At 47.9% G+C, this 16124-nt stretch overlaps 1 protein-coding gene across 3 annotated transcripts in view; it reads right to left on the bottom strand.

Moving 5' to 3' along the window:
• ALPK3 (alpha kinase 3) overlaps window positions 1–16124 on the bottom strand; it is a 43940-nt gene that overhangs the window by 12797 nt on the left and 15019 nt on the right. For all 3 annotated transcript variants that reach the window (XM_058156210.1, XM_058156212.1, XM_058156211.1), the window contains 3 exons: window positions 11206–11323; window positions 8345–9758; window positions 460–2332 (listed from right to left, as the gene is read on the bottom strand). In XM_058156210.1, the coding sequence (XP_058012193.1) occupies window positions 460–2332; window positions 8345–9758; window positions 11206–11323 (3405 nt within the window). The remainder of the gene's footprint in view (window positions 1–459; window positions 2333–8344; window positions 9759–11205; window positions 11324–16124) is intronic.

The raw sequence follows: 16124 nt of genomic DNA, 5'->3' as shown, positions 1-16124 counted from the left end.
CGACCCTGAGAGATTCTGTGCCAACTTGTGCCTTACTCTGCATTTGGAAAGAAGTTACGTGGCAGCTTGCCAAGCGAGTTAAGGTTGTGTTGATAAATATTCCTTTGAAAAACTGTTTGGACAAACCTTGCTGACTGTGAATGAAATTAATTCACAGTCGTGTAAATAAAAGAGGTGTTGCCGCGACCAATTCCTGCTTCCTGCGTTTTAAGGGAGCCTAGGTCAGAACCAGTGGTGGGTTGGTACTGGTGGGTTGCTATTGGTGGGTTCGCCCCAGTTCGGGCAAACAGATAGTAGCGGTGGCAGGAGACTCCGCCCACCTGCCCGGACATCATCAAATATGATCTGCGCATGCGCAGAAGCTTCAGAGCGAACCAGTAGCAAAGGTAGGTGAAACCCATCACTGGTCAGAACAATCATCAAGGTCTGACTCTCCTAGAAAGAGATATGCACACCTACCTTTAAATGGATCGTTAGTTTTCCTAGATTCTCCCACCTTGGGCACACTTTCTTCTACACTCTCCGGAGACAACGGGGAGCAGCTGTCATCCTCCTTTTGGCTTTCTTCCGCCGTCTCCTGATACATCTTGGGAACTTCCAGAGTTGCCATCTTCCTGGCAAAGTTTGGAGAGCGCTTCTCCACAGGAGGAGAACCCGGGGCTGAGGTCTGCAAGAGAGCCTGGCTCTTACGGCCCTGCTGTGGAGACACGTTGGGACTGTCCCTTTTGGGCCACGGCTGACCCTCCAGGGCCCCTTCTTCCATCTCATCTGCTGTCTTGGTTTTGGGGAGAAAGATCTTCCGACGGGCTCCAGATGCCAGCTCCTCAGGTGTGGCACTTGGCAAAGCTGCTGGAGTGTCACTAACAATCTCGGAAGAGGATTGGGGGAGACCTGCTGGGTCACCTCCAACGCCCCCTACCACAATTGAGGGAACACAAGGTAAAGGCGGTATCTCCAGTTCAACGTTTAGGTTCTTCTGGCAAGCAAGCAGTTCTTGGTTGATCATTCCTGTGAGTTTCCGAGAAGTTTTGGGAGTCAGTTGCAAGTTCTCAGCACTTTGGAAAAGTTTATCGGTCTCCACCTGTTCGAAGATCTTCCTGGAAGTCCTGGGAGTTAATCCCGCAATGCCCACATCTGGCAGATGTTTTGGAATAGCGCTCAGTGGAGTCTTCTCCTCCATCATCTTGGCTTCTTGCTTGGGGCTTCTTGCTTTGCTTTTGTCCGACTCAGAGGTCATCTTCAAGAGCAAAAGCAAATAATTTTTCAAAGAAGAAACAAGGTCGCTGTTCGGATCTTTCTCTGGGGTTTGATTTGCCTCCACTACAACCTCAGGAGGACGAGAATTATCTCTCAGAATAATATCAGAAGCTATTTTGTCCTTTTCCTTTTCCTTATCCCTAACCTCTGTCTTCTTGGTGTACATTTTAGACTCTTGCTTATCTTTTTTATTCCTTGGAGGGACCACAAATTCTTTCTCCATGCAGACCTCCTTGGTTTCAGCCCTGGTGACTTGCTGGCATGGTTCTTCTGAAGCCACCATCTTACCAGGTTCCCGAGATTCTGTTTCTCTCTTAATATCTTTTAGCAAGTGGGCTACGGATTGGTTGCTCTCAACAACGTCTTCTTTGACTGGAGAAAGCAGAACTGGTTCTTGGGAATCATGAAGCCCGGGAGGGATCGTCACGGTTGAAGCTGGAGGAAGACTCTCTGAAACAACTTGAGAAAGACCTGGAGTTGTTGGGGCAACTTCTGAGATCAGCTGTGACTTTTCTATTGCTGCAGATGATCTCTTCCTCTCAGGAACTAGATGCATTTGGGGGGTGGATGTATTGTCTCTCAATAATTTAGGGGCTTCTTCTTGCTCTTCTCCTCTCGTGCCTTCGGTCCAAGGAGCAACTTGGTCCAACTCATCCATGGGCCTACCCTGAAAATGGGTTTCTTGGGCTGCTAATGCAGGAATAATTGGCTGTTTACTCCCACGGTTAGGAGGTAGTCCACGTTGGATTTCATTCTGGCCCCAATCTGGAAAATGCTTCTCCATATCTTCCTTCCGAACCCGATTGTCCATCCCATTTGGCAATGGGACACCAGGAGAAACGCCTGGGATATTCTGAGAAGTCACCGGACGATTCTGGAAAATTGCTAGGCGGTGCTCTTCCAGGTATCGCATTCCCATACTTGAGTCCTGGATCTCTGGGCTGGAACCAGATTTCTTCTCTGACCATTTTATTCCTAAATCTCCCGGGATATCTTTCCTTTCTTCCCCAAACCTGGCATTTGGAGACTGTGAAACAGATGTAACGGACAAACTTGACTGTGAGTTTTCTGAAGCCTGCAAAGAATAGATGGTCATTATTTCAAAACTAGGAATCAAGACCAGCAAACCTTCCTCCCACTTTCAATTCTGCATTTTTGGGGGTGGGGGAGTGCATTTGCTACCTCGTTTCTCCTCTCAAATCCATTCCTCACTTTTGATACCTCCCCCCCGAATTGAGAGTCATAGCGGATTGTTTTTTTTTAGTTTTGCTTGTATCATTATCAAAAACTGTCTTTTCTTTCTCCCGAGCTATTCTTTGAAATGCTACGCATTTTTTAATTTAATTCTTAGATGTCAGTTGCACTTGGGAGAAAGCCAACCTCAGAAATAATTTGGATCTTGGTACATTCAGGTACATTCAGGTACATTCAGGTACATGGTGGCTCATTGGCTAAGATGCTGAGTTTGTCGATCAAAAGGTCGACAGTTCAGCGGTTTGAATCCCTAGTGCCGCCTAACGGGGTGAGCTCCCGTTCCTTGTCTCAGCTTCTGCCAACCTAGCAGTTCGAAAGCACGTAAAAAATGCAAATAGAAAAAGTAGGGACCACCTTTGGTGGGAAGGGAACAGCATTCCGTGTGCCTTTGGCGTTGAGTCATGCCGGCCACAGGACCATAGAGATGTCTTCGGACAGGAATGGCTCTTCTGCTTTGAAACGGAGATGAGCACCACCCCCTAGAGTCGGGAATGACTAGCACGTATGTGCGAGGGGAACCTTTACCTTACATTCAGGTATTGGGAGCAGAGTAAACTCCCTTATGCAGCAGAAAGAGAGAATTATGCTTTCCCTCTCCAAGTTCAGTGGGGAATGGTCGGCATTCCCCAAAGCCCTTTAATAACCTTTTTCTCTTTAACATTTGGTTCCAAGAACCCAAATTAACCTTGCTGACAACTCTTAAGCTGATGGACGGATCACGAACAAGCAAGCCATGACATCTAAGCCCTCTGTTGAGCACATGGCTTAGAAGCACACATGAAGACTTGGCTTGCACAAAACACACTCACATATAAGGCACTGCATTAATCCTTTTTTTCCCCCCTGGTTTGCACACTATATTTAATGGTAAACTGACCAGCTGGGTTTGACCAACCTGCTATGCCCGCAAAAAACTAACCCAGGTTAAAACTAAGCCCAGTTTTATTGAATAAATGCATGAATAAAGCCGCCAAGCTTTTATTTGGGGTTGCACAAATCTCAGTTAAAGGTACGAGGTCACTGCAATTTAAGTATCTGGACAATTTTGCACTTTAGCTGCTGGGAATTACTGTGCTAGGTTAGAACATCCTCACAAATCAGCGATATATTATTCGGCAACTGAATCAGTTGGTAACTTGCCAAACCGTGCAGCATTCTACCCAGGGGTGAAATCCAGCAGGTTCTGACAGGTTCTGGAGAACCGGTAGCAGAAATTATGCACAGTTCAGAGAACCGGCAGCAGAAATTTTGAATACTTTGGAGAACCAGCAAATGCTGGTTCCAGAGTGGGGAGGGAATGGAGATTTTGCAGTATCCTTCTCCTGCCATGCCCACCAAGCCATGCCCACCAAGCCACACCACGCCCACCAAGCCACGCCTACAGAAACCGGTAGTAAAAAAAATGTATTTCACCACTGGTTCTACCTCCTCTGCAGTTTCTCTATTAATACAAAATCCTTTTCTCTTCCAATGAAAGGCATCCAATAACTTTTGGGCGTCTTTGGCTGCTTTACACAAATGTCGCTCACGCAATTCTTTGTGCATCGACTCAGGAACGAGCATCGCGAAGTCTAATGTAACTAGGAATAATCCCTTTAATAGCAGACTTTTGTGTTTTAAGCCTAGGTGTTTGATTAGAAAAGGAAGAACAACTACTTTGATAAATGACTGGAAACCCTTTATGGGCTTTTTGCTGGAAATGGACAAAAATGTCCGAAGCCTGGAATTAGCTCTCCCTTTCATGGTTTTGCCTGTTCCCATTCTTAGCTTCAGGTCTTCATCAAACGCTGAAGCTCTCCTGCATCTCCTAAAATGGTGACGGGCCAGACAAATTCCAAAGAGACTGCAGTCCAATCACCAGAACACACCCAGGTGCTAAAAGCTGCTTGAAGGGGGCGATAAGAAGAAAGAAGCCAAAGGAAAACTCCCTCCGCAGGGTCAGGGGCTCCGCTGAAGCCTGCTCAAATACCACTCTACCAAAGCAAACTCTTCCTGGGCGAGAGGGAGGGTGACGTGCTTCTTGGATTAATTATCCATTTTAATTAGAGTTTTTCCATACAATAAAAGTATTAAAAAGTTAAAGGAAAATAAGACAAAGGATAATAAGAAAGAAAGGAAGGGAAGAGGAAAGGGAAGGGAAGTAAACGGAGGAGGGAGGAGGGAAGGGGAAAGAGGGAAAGGAAAAGAAAGGAAGAGGGAAGGGAAGGGCAGGAAAATAAAGGGAGGAGGGAGGAGGGAGGAGGGAGGGATGAGGGAGGGACTGGAAGGAGGGAGGAAAGGAAGGAAGGAAGGAAGGAAAATAAAGGGAAGGGCAGAGGGAGGGAGGAGGGAGGAGGAGGAGGAAGGAAGGGAAATAAAGGGAAGGGCAGAGGAGAGGGAGGAGGGAGGAGGGAGAGGAAGGAAGGGAAATAAGGAAGGGCAGAGGGAGGAGGGAGGAGAGAGGAAGGGAAATAAAGGGAAGGGCAGAGGAGAGGGAGGGAGGAGGGAGGAGGAAGGGAAGAGGAAAGGAAGGAAGGAAGAGGAAAGGAAGGAAGTAAACGGAGGAGGGAGGAGGGAAGGGAAGAGGAAAGGAAAAGAAAGGAAGAGGGAAGGAAGGAAGGAAGGAAAATAAAGGGAGGAGGGAGGAGGGAGGAGGGAGGGATGAGGAGGGACTGGAAGGAGGAGGAAAGGAAGGAAGGAAGGAAAATAAGGAAGGGCAGAGGGAGGAGGGAGGAGAGAGGAAGGGAAATAAGGAAGGGCAGAGGAGAGGAGGAGGGAGGAGGGAGAGGAAGGAAGGGAAATAAGGAAGGGCAGAGGAGAGGAGGAGGGAGGAGAGGAGAGAGGAAGGAAGGAAGGGAAATAAGGAAGGGCAGAGGGGAGGGGAGGGGAGGGGAGGAGAGGAAGGGAAGGGAAATAAAGGGAAGTGCAGAGGGGAGGGGAAGAGAGGAGAGGGGAGGAGAGGAGGGGAGGAGAAGGGAAGGGAAGGGAAGGGAAATACTTACGACCGCTGCAGCATCCCCAGGGTCACGTGATCAAAATTCAGATGCTTGGCAACGGACTCATAGTTATGACGGTTGCAGTGTCCCGTCCCAGGGTCCCCTTTTGCAACCCTTCTGACAAGCCAAGTCAATGGGGAAGCCAGATTCATGAACCTAACTAACTAACTGAACAACTGCAGGATAGGATAGGATAGGATAGGATAGGATAGGATAGGATAGGATAGGATAGGATAGGATAGGATAGGATAGGATAGGATAGGATAGGATAGAACAGAACAACAGAGTTGGAAGGGACCTTGGAGGTCTTCTAGTCCAACCCTCTGCCCAGGCAGGAAACCCTACACCATCTCAGTCAGATGGTTATCCAACATTTTCTTAAAAATTTCCAGTGTTGGAGCATTCACAACTTCTGAAGGCAAGTCGTTCCGCTTATTAATTGTTCTAACTGTCAGGAAATTTCTCCTTAGTTCTAAGTTGCTTCTTTCTTTGATCAGTTTCCACCCATTGCTTCTTGTTCTAACCTCAGGTGCTTTGGAGAACAGCCCGACTCCCTCTTCTTTGTGGCAGCCCCTGAAATATTGGAAGGCTGCTATCGTGTCTCCCCTAGTCCTTCTTTTCATCAGACTAGACATACCCAGTTTTTGCAACCGTTCTTCATATGTTTTAGCCTCCAGTCCCCTAATCCTCTTTGTTGCTCTTCTCTGCACTCTTTCTAGAGTCTCAACGTCTTTTTTACATTAAGATGGCCAAAACTGGATGCAGTATTCCAAGTGTGGCCTTACCAAGCCATTATAAAGTGGTATTAACACTTCACATGATCTTGAGTCTCTCCCTCTGTTGATGCAGTGATTCACTCAAGCACTGTGGCCAGAAAGGTCGTAAAATCGAGCAAAACTCAACTGAACAAATGCCTCACTTAGCAACCCAAGCGTTGGGCTCGGCTGTGGCCGTAAGTTGAGGACTACCTGTAGTCAGTGGAGAAGGGTTTTTACTTACTTGCCTCTTCTCCTTTTTCTTTCTTGGTTTAAAGAAGTTTGGGAACCAAATTCTGAAACTGAAAACAAAGGACATTCCAAAGCCAGACATCTACCCAATTGGCCTCGAACAGATGGGCCAATTATCTAACTCAGGACAAACAGCAGCATCTGTTCACATTCCAGAGGTCTGCCAACCTCCCCCCCGTCCCCAACCCCCCTGTGGGGATCTGGAGTTCCCCAGGAAGGAAATCCTGCATCTTATAGAAACACGAGACAAGCCTCCTTCTGCAGCTTCAGTTTTCCACGTCCAAAAGTAGTCCACCTACACGCCTCCCACGCCTGCTCCGGCAGGTTGCTTGAAACACCACGAAGGCCCACCTGCGCAAACATTCCACGCCTCGGTTAAGATCTTTGGATGCCTAGACAGTCAGGAGCGTGAACCTTGCCCCGTGAGACCCCCGCGTTAGGAAACTCCAGGGTGACTAATGCATGCACAGCCACCCACCCGCCATTTTTCCCTACGGCAGAATCGTATGGAAAAAACGTGCATCAAAGCGATGGAAATAGATGCCGGGTGAAGCAGGCTGCTGAGTGTCAGAGACAGCTGAGGCTGGGCTGAGCAGGCACGGTGAACATGCTGGTTGAGAAGTCAAGAGTAAAGCTTTGAGTACTGACTCCACTGCACACCAGAACAACTAGACCGGGGGTCGGCAACCTTAAACACTCAAAGAGCCACAAAGGTCCTAACCGGAGGCCCCTGTTCAATTCTGGAGCCGACTGGAGGTCCAGTTCCCCCATCATAGTCTCCTCCTAGCGTGGCGTCATTTTTCCTCTGCTAACTGGAAGTCGGTTCCCCCACCATAGAATCTCCTCCTAGCATGGCATCTTTTTTTCTGTACCTGTCCTAACCGAAAGCCCTATCAATTGTGGAGCCGACTGGTGACAGGGAGTTGCAGCAGAAGGATGAAAAAGCCACATGCGGCTCCAGAGCCGCGGGTTGTTGACCCCTGGACTAGACACAAGGACAGTTTTCCCCCCCGAACGCCATCACTCTGCTAAACAAATAATTCCCTCAACACTGTCAAACTATTCACTAAGGCTGCGTTGCTATTAATCTTCTCATCATTCCTATCATCCATCTCCTCCCGCTTACGAGAGTATGACTGTAACCTTATTGCTGGTATCCTTACGATTTATATTGATTGTTTCCTAGTAGGATTCGATTGTTTATTTGTACCCTATGACTATCACTAAGTGTTGTACCTTATGATTCTTGATGAACGTATCTTTTCTTTTATGTACACTGAGAGCCTATGCACTGAAGACAAATTCCTTCTGCGTCCAATCACACTTGGCCAATAAAGAATTCTATTCTATTCTATTGTAATTCTATTCTATTCTATTCTATTCTATTCTATTCTATTCCTATGACTATCACTAAGTGTTGTACCTTATGATTCTTGATGAACGTATCTTTTCTTTTATGTACACTGAAAGCCTATGCACCGAAGACAAAATTCCTTGTGCGTCCAATCACACTTGGCCAATAAAGAATTCTAATCTAATCCAATCTTCTAATACTGGCCCACATGCACACCAAAGCTGGCCTTCACCCTCTCTCTACGCCTTTACCTGGCCCATCTGGTCGCCAGCTACTGAAGAACTGAGGAAGCCAGCTATCTGTTCTGGTTGTTTCAAAGCCAGGGATCGGTCCTGGCCCTCCAGGAGACCACTCTTTCATCTTTCCCTGGCCTGCCAGCTCCTGCATGTCCCTGCTATAAATAGCGGGCAGGATTCGGGCAGTTGCTGTAGAGCTGGTTGGCAAGCATTTTGCATGAGGTCAGCCTCACCCAAGAAGAAAAATAGAACTTACAGTACCTCAGAAGGCCCTGGATCAGGCAACTGCTTTTCCTCCAAGGCTACTGGGGTAAGGGCTCGCCTCGCTTCCTGCAAAGGCAGGGGCAAATCCACAGGTCCAGCCTCTGGGAGCTGCAAGTCTGGCTCGGCTTCAGGGAGAGCAGAGTCCAGCAAGTCCGTTTCGCAGATGAGAAGGACTTCCTCTTCCTTCTCCTCTGGAAAGAGAGGTGGGCTTCCAACTCTTGGCGGACCACCTTGACCTGGCTGCAGAACATGGCTTTCCGGGGCCCTGCTGCTTGGACGTTCCACCTTAGGTCCCATCAGGATCTCTGTCGTGGGTTCCACTGCCTGCCTGGGATGATGAAATTGTTGGAGTTTCGATTCCCTGCCTGTCCCGGAGGCTTCCATTTTGCCGTGCTTTATCTCCACTCCCCGAGATTTCTGCCTGGCTAGGGTTTCATTTCTTTCTTCTTCTGCCTTGGCCTTTTTCAAAGCTTGAACAGTTGTCGGGAGAGTGTCCTTCACATTGGAAAGGTCTCTGGTAGGAAAGGTCTTCTCCACAGCCCTCGCCTTACTTTCCGGCACTTTCTTCTCCGCTTTAGGCTTTGCTCCAGCGTCATAATACATCTCTTTCAATGAAAAATGCATCTCAGGTTTGGAAGATGAGGAACGCAGCAGGGGCTCTTCTTGGGGTTGGGTTTCCACTGGCCTTCCGTTGACTATAGGAGATGCGACTTTTGGGGATGACACAGCAGGCACAGCCTCCTTCTGCATGGAGACCTTCCTCCTTGGTTGCGTGCCATCCTCTAGCTGGGAAACACCTTGGCTTACATTCGGTGGAGCTGCCTTATCTTCCTCTTTCTTTTTCTTCTTCGCCGAAAATTCCTTGGTCACAATTCCCACCGTCTCGTAAATATATTGAAGGAAGCCGTCATCGTTCCTTTCTCCATTTTCCTCCCCGCTCTCCAGAGAAGCATCCCCGTTGGTGGTGGCCCCTTTCGTTTCCAGATGTCCTGCTATGAAGTCATTGGGGAACAGGGCGGGGGCAGTCAGAGAGGCCTCTCTGTTCTTGGCCTTCTCATCTTCCCCAAAACAGGCCTTCCCATCTGGGATCCGCACCTTGGCCACTTCCTCCTGGTCCCAGAGGGAGGCGCCCGAACGCATCCCCACATCCCCCGTCAACCGTCTCTTCCTCTGGAACCTGTCTGGGCTGACTCGTCTCAGCTGTTCCATCTCCACGTTCTCCTTCCCTCGCTTCCTGCTCTGCTCTATCTCATACAGCTTGGCTTCGGCATTCCTCTTGATCTTGGCAAACCACCGTTGGTGAATTTTGTACTCCGTCATGGTTCCGACCTCCAGGACCCCAGAGCATGACACAATGCCCTTGTTGTTTCTTGCCGAAGCCTGGTAAATAGCTGCATCTTCCTCTTGACACCTGTGAGTAAAAAAGAAACACCAACCATGAGAGAACCCTGGACACAGAGAGTTGAACTTGCTATGAGTAATGGACAACCTTCTTGATGCTCTCCAGCAATATCAGGGTTCAGTTCCCAGAACCTCCCAATTAAGATGGCCATAACTGTGGGAATCTGGACTCTGAAAGAGAACAGCAAAGTTACACATATCTCTAGAGGAGGGGTCTCCAACCTTGGCAACTTTAAGTCTGGAGGACTTCAACTCCCAGCTGGCTGGGGAATTCTGGGAGTTGAAGTCCTCCAGGCTTAAAGTTGCCAAGGTTGGAGACCCCTGCTCTAGAGCACTAGATCGTGAAAAGTTCTCATGAGATCATTCCACCTGAGTCCAACCGCTTAAAATTCAAGAGATAGTTGTATTATCTCTTGAATTTCAAGCGGGTAAACTCAGGTGGAACAACAGCAGCTGGTCCACTGGCAGGGCGTGTCAAATTTTTTGACTTCCAATTTCCAACACTAGGGTTGCTCAAAAGTTGTGACGTGCCTTGGGACTGCAAAGATATTTTGGTTACTTTAATACAATTTAGATGTGCTAGTTTGACAGCCCTGCTCTAGCCTAAGTTCAACACTAAATTGGCACCATGGAATTCAGACGGGATTGGACTTCCCACCATTTGTGGGAACATAACGACTCCAGGCTAATGACTCATTTAACTCTATCTCCTGTTCTACCTGCTCTTCTCCTACAGATGATGAGACACTGGCCATGACAAAGGCTCTTTATCAATCCAAATAGATACATTCCCTATAAAGACCACATATTTAGAAAGTGTACAGGATGGAGAAAACTGGTGTCGATGTCCCGAAAGGACAATTTAAGCACCACCCAACAGGCAGAATCTACCAACGGTCAACTAGTCAAGGACGCCACATCGAATTTAGAGAGGCCATCTCAATTTCCTGGGGAAATAGGGGAAGAGATCTGATTGTTCTCCAAACCTGTTCATGGGACCTTTGGGAGAGATGGTCCTTTGGGTCAAACCCAGCAGAGTGGTCATGTTGTTTGACTGATCAATCACCCTCTTGCCAGAACTGTCCTCCCTGCCACCGAAGCAACGTCTCTTCTTTTGCACCCTTACCAAAGAATCAGTTATCCTCCCCTGCTTTGTAGAATAATGCTTTTTGGCCTTCCAGGGCACCCTTCCAACCTGGCCAGGAGACAAGAAATTAGGCTGCTAAATCCCCATGGCTTGCAAGGCCGCCTTTCTTAGAATAACTGGAATCATCTGCTTGTTTGTAACAGAGCATTTGACCTTGTGCTTAGGAAACGGTAGACGTTTGGACAGATGGTCTACGAACGATATCATTCTGAGCTTAACCGAACAATACGCGGGCTTTTCCTCTCCCCTCCCCAGAGACAGCTGGTGAATGGGTGTCACCCAAGAGATAGGCGCTCCCCTCCTTCCTTACTTGTATAACTTCAGGGTATGCCGGTTCCCATGTCGCAAAATCTCATATTTCGGCAATCCACAGTATCGATCCATCTCTTCGTTATCTTTGTACCAGGTCACCTCTGGCAGTGGGTATCCTGATGAGGACGTTACACATTAGCAGAATCAAGGAGCATTCGTGCTGGAGAAACAAGATCTCGTTCCAAAACAAACATGGAAACAACAGTCTTTTGCCTGCAAGACCAGCTTAAACAAGTTGGCCTGTTATGTATTGACTTTGGACGCAACAGGAAGGTCAATTTAGATTGGGGAGGGGGGGGGAAACAAGGGATGTTGAAAACTGATACTTCCGGTCCAGCCACGGAAAGGGAGACCCGAATCTATTAAGCATGCTGAGAATATGAGCAAGAAACTGTTGAATAGGCTTCTCCAACGTAATGCCTCCCAAATGCAAGCATCCCATGCATATTGAGAAAGCCTTTTCCCAGAATTGCTAGCTAGGGATTCTGGGAATTGCAATTTCAACACATTAGATATGCACAAAGATTTTTTTTAAAGGAAGGAAGGAAGGAAGGAAGGAAGGAAGGAAGGAAGGAAGGAAGGAAGGAAGGAAGGAAGGTCTCCAAAACCAGGTTTACCAACCAAGGTTAAGAGGGATTTCACTAAGTTGGACTTTTCATGTACTTCCAATACTGCTCTATCAACTTTCATTGAAACGAAATGTCGAAGTGGTTTGCGCAAACCTTACAAACAACTTCAATGAAATAGAAAACTAACTTTTAAAAGGATCAAAATCACAAAATTGCAATTAATTCATATCATCAATTAGGGCAACTGTTAACAGACAGGACAAGAAGTTCAAGGGAAAGTTTGAAGCCTTACATTTTTAATTTTTTTGGCAAAATGATGGCCAACATTGGGAATGCTTATAATGCGTTTGGATTAGTTTGTTCTCGGTGCGCATTCAATCAGCACCGAGATTAAGTCTCTTGTGTGAACACAGCCGCAGAAGGACTTCGCCTGATGCAATAATAACCCATGAAAGGTAATCTCCTTCATTCAAACCAGGAAGAGAAATTGCCAATTTCACATTCCCTAGAGGAAAAAAACCAACACCTATTTCCAGTGGTGAAATCCAAATTTTTTTACTACCGGTTCTGTGGGTGTGGCTTGGTGGGCGTGGCTCAGTGGGCATGGCAAGGGAAGGATACCACAAAGTCTCCATTCCCACCCCACTTCAGGGGAAGGATACTGCAAAATCCCCATTCCCACCCCACTCCTGGGGGAAGGATACTGCAAAATCTCCATTCCGTCCCCACTCCTGGAGGAACGATACTGCAAAATCTCCATTCCCACCCCACTCTGGGGCCAGCCAGAGGTGGCATTTGCCGGTTCTCTGAACTGCTCAAAGTTTCTGCAACCGGTTCTCCAGAACCTGTCAGAGCCTGCTGGGTTTCACCCCTGCCTGTTTCCAAGCAGGACTTGTAGAGCAGTGGAATCAGGTGATCTCTCCTTCTCAGCCTCAACATAGGCAGGAGATGAGAACATCTCCACCGTTCTAGGAAGTGAGGCCGCTTTGGTGGATTTAAGTCCGAGGTTAAAAAACAGACACTTGGTGGAAGGCCAGTCTCTCCCTAGAGAACCACACGTCACAGCCTGTAAACTGAACCCAAAGTTTCCATTGGGCCAAAGCAACAAGGGTTGCATCATAGGCCTCTTGTGTCCTTTAAGTGCCTTTGGTCAGCAGATGCCTTTTCAGGACAATGATATCATACCATCTGCATGACTGCTGGCTTCTGAGCCAAAAGGGGTCCTGTGCGCTCTATGCATAGAGGGCCAAGCTCAAGGGAGGGATTGTCTATCTCAAGAACTGTCTTCTCCCTGCAAAATTAAAAGGACCCACCTCCCATTGCGGTCCAGCTTGCACCAACTGAAGCTTCAGGTGGGAAGAGAAGTCCATCTCTGAAAAGCATGAGCTTACATGAGCTCACATCCTAAGTTGCATTAACAGAGGGATACAATCAAGATCAAGGGAGGTACTAATACCAACTCTATAAAGCCTGAGTAAGACCACACCTTGTTTTGGACTAAGCTGAGAATGAATGAATTCTCAGCTGTTTTAATAAAACAACTTTGTTCAGGACTGAATTGTGCTTGGTAATCACCACTTGGGCTTCGGTCACAAGTGGGGTGGGGATGGAGGTGGAGATGGAGATAGAATTGGAGATGGAGATGGAGACTGTCCTACCAGTAGTTCTCCATGGATCAAACCAGGGGTGAAATCTAAAAATTTTCCCTACCGGTTCTGTGGGCGTGGCTTAATTGATGGGCATGGCTTGGTGGTCAGGTGACTGAATGGGCATGGCCAATAATAATAAATACTAAAAATAATCAGGTATACAAAACTTGGAAGTGCACCGGCGAACCTTCTTTAAAAATAGAGGCACCGGTCTACTAGCCGCCTACGGCGCTGATCAGCTGTAGTGCAGGAGTCATTTAAGGCCGTTTGCAGCTATATCACCACCGAGAGCTTCAGGGACAGAGAAGAGGAACAGCGAGGTGTGAGCGGTGGTGGTGGTGGGCAGGGATTTTTGCTACCGGTTCTCCGAACTACCCGCCCCCCCCATTGCTACCGGATTGTGCGATCCGGTCCGAACCGGGAGCATTTCACCCCTGGATCAAACCCAGAATGACTTACATGCAAGGCACAAAGCTCCATTCCTGACTTTTGCCCTCATCCCCAAATCCAAAGAATGGGGCCAGAATTTAAATTCACCAGCTCTCCCAGGCACGGATCTGGCACATGAGTCCTTGTGATGCAATGCTTCCTGCACCACCCATCTCATCCCTTGGGAAATCAGTGGCCGCTGACCCATCACAATAAGGAGGCCACAGAAAGCAGCCCTGAAGCTGGAGAAAGAAGAAGTGCCAGCTGGTTTGCCATCCATACTTTTTTAGCAATTATGCTGGCCAATGATCAGAGGAGTGACGTGGTCCAAGAGAATGAAATAGGATCTGACTTGCTCTCTCTGCTCCAGATTCGTTATCAAGAGAAGCTATCCAAGAACTTGATTAGTCTCTTTCCCAACAGGAGCTCCAGTTACATGTCCCAAGCCCATTACCACTAGCACAGATGCTGTGAGGAGTAGATGTTGTGGTCTTTCAGCAGCCTACGGAGCTGGCAATGGAGTCGGACAGCGATAAGGCTGAAGTGAGGCCAGGTCCATCGGGAAGTGATGTGCGGACTCCAGAGCCTCCAGACACTGATAGTAGTGAGGCAGAGGAACAGGAGGAGCCTGTTCCTAATGCACGGATGAGAAGAGCTGCCAGAAGGCAAGAGCAGCTCAAGCAAAGAGGAAAACTCAGGAGTAGGGCCAAGAGATGATTGGCCCCTCCCATAAGGCTTAAAACAGACCAGCATCTGCGTTTGAGCTTTGCAAGAAAACAACATTGTAGCTGCATCTTCTGCTTCATCTTCTGCTTCATCTACATCTTTGTTTTTGTGGCTTCTGGACATTTGCCAGGAAGGGCCTTTGGCAGTTTGCCTAATTGGACTAAGGTTTGTGAGATAACTGAGGAATTTGTGTTGGGAGGCATTTGTTTTACTTTGAGTTGAACGACGCTGGGAATGAAGTAATTCCCAGCTGTTCGAATAAAGTTTGTTTTTCCACTGACTCAGTTTATTACTACCTAGTTGGGACTGGGACACAGCAAGTAGGTGGCATCAGCAAGCAGCTTGTGCACAGTTGAAATCCATCCCAGATCTATGGAGGTCTGCTCAAACAATACACAGGTTTCCATAGACCAGCGTTTCTCAACCTTGGCTGGAGAATCCTGGGAACTGAAGTCCGCACATTTTCAAGTGGCCAAGATTGAGAAATACTAATCCAAGGAGACAAGTCAACCACCCCCTTCCAAGTGAATGTCTTACAACCGTGTGTTGTGTCTTGCCCGCCCTCAGAGCAGCCGGGGCCTTCTTATCTGCTCCCGAACACGGAGGAATGTATGCCTCCCAGCCCCAGTCCTGGCTCCATGCCCAGACAAACTGCAGAAGAAGGAGCATCTCCCGGCCCCAGGCCTGACTCCATGCCCAGGCAAACGGAGCAGCTAGACCCCTCCCCCTCCTCCACAGCATGTGAGCCTGAGGAGGGTTTATTACCAACAGCTGATTGGAGTGACCCTCGCATCAGAAGATTGGATAGGCGGAGGCAACAGAAGGAAGGGAGGGGCAGGCCTTAATGAGTGCTGAGTCATGGAGCCACACCCCATGGCCTATATAAAGGATCTGCTTTCTGGCAGTCTCTGAGTCAGGCAAAGTCGAACTTATCTTGCTGAAGTCACTTACTGGTCTCCTGCCTGCTCTGAGGACTTTGCTAGGACTTTGGGCAGAGCTGCAGAGGCAAGCCTGATTCGGATTTCCCTGACCCGGCCGTCAGCGGAGGAGTGGGACACGACACCGTGTGACCATTCAGGACTGCCATATGTGCTAGTCGTTCCCGACTCTAAGGGGCGGTGCTCATCTCCGTTTCAAAGCCGAAGACTGTGCAGAAATGAATAGATTAACTTTGATGATCGAAGAAAGAGAGGATCCCGAATACTTTAAGATATGGGATAAATTTGACCATTGGTTAGAAAAAAGACAGAGAAGCAACGGGTAATTATGTAAAGAAAGGTATAAGGGCCTCTGGTGGCTCAGCAGACTAAGTCTGTCTGTTATTAACACAGCTGCTTGCAATTACTGCAAGTTCAAGTCCCACCAGGCCCAAGGTTGACTCAGCCTTCCATCCTTTATAAGGTAGGTAAAATGAGGACCCAGATTGTTGGGGGCAATAAAAGTTGACTTTGTATACAATATACAAATGGATGAAGACTATTGCTTAACACAGTGTAAGCCACCCTGAGTCTTCGGAGAAGGGTGGGAAATAAATGCAAATAAAT

The sequence above is a fragment of the Ahaetulla prasina genome, chromosome 13 (assembly GCF_028640845.1).
Source record: "Ahaetulla prasina isolate Xishuangbanna chromosome 13, ASM2864084v1, whole genome shotgun sequence".
Taxonomy (NCBI): Eukaryota; Metazoa; Chordata; class Lepidosauria; order Squamata; family Colubridae; genus Ahaetulla; species Ahaetulla prasina.
This window is presented reverse-complemented; position numbering and strand designations above follow the sequence as displayed.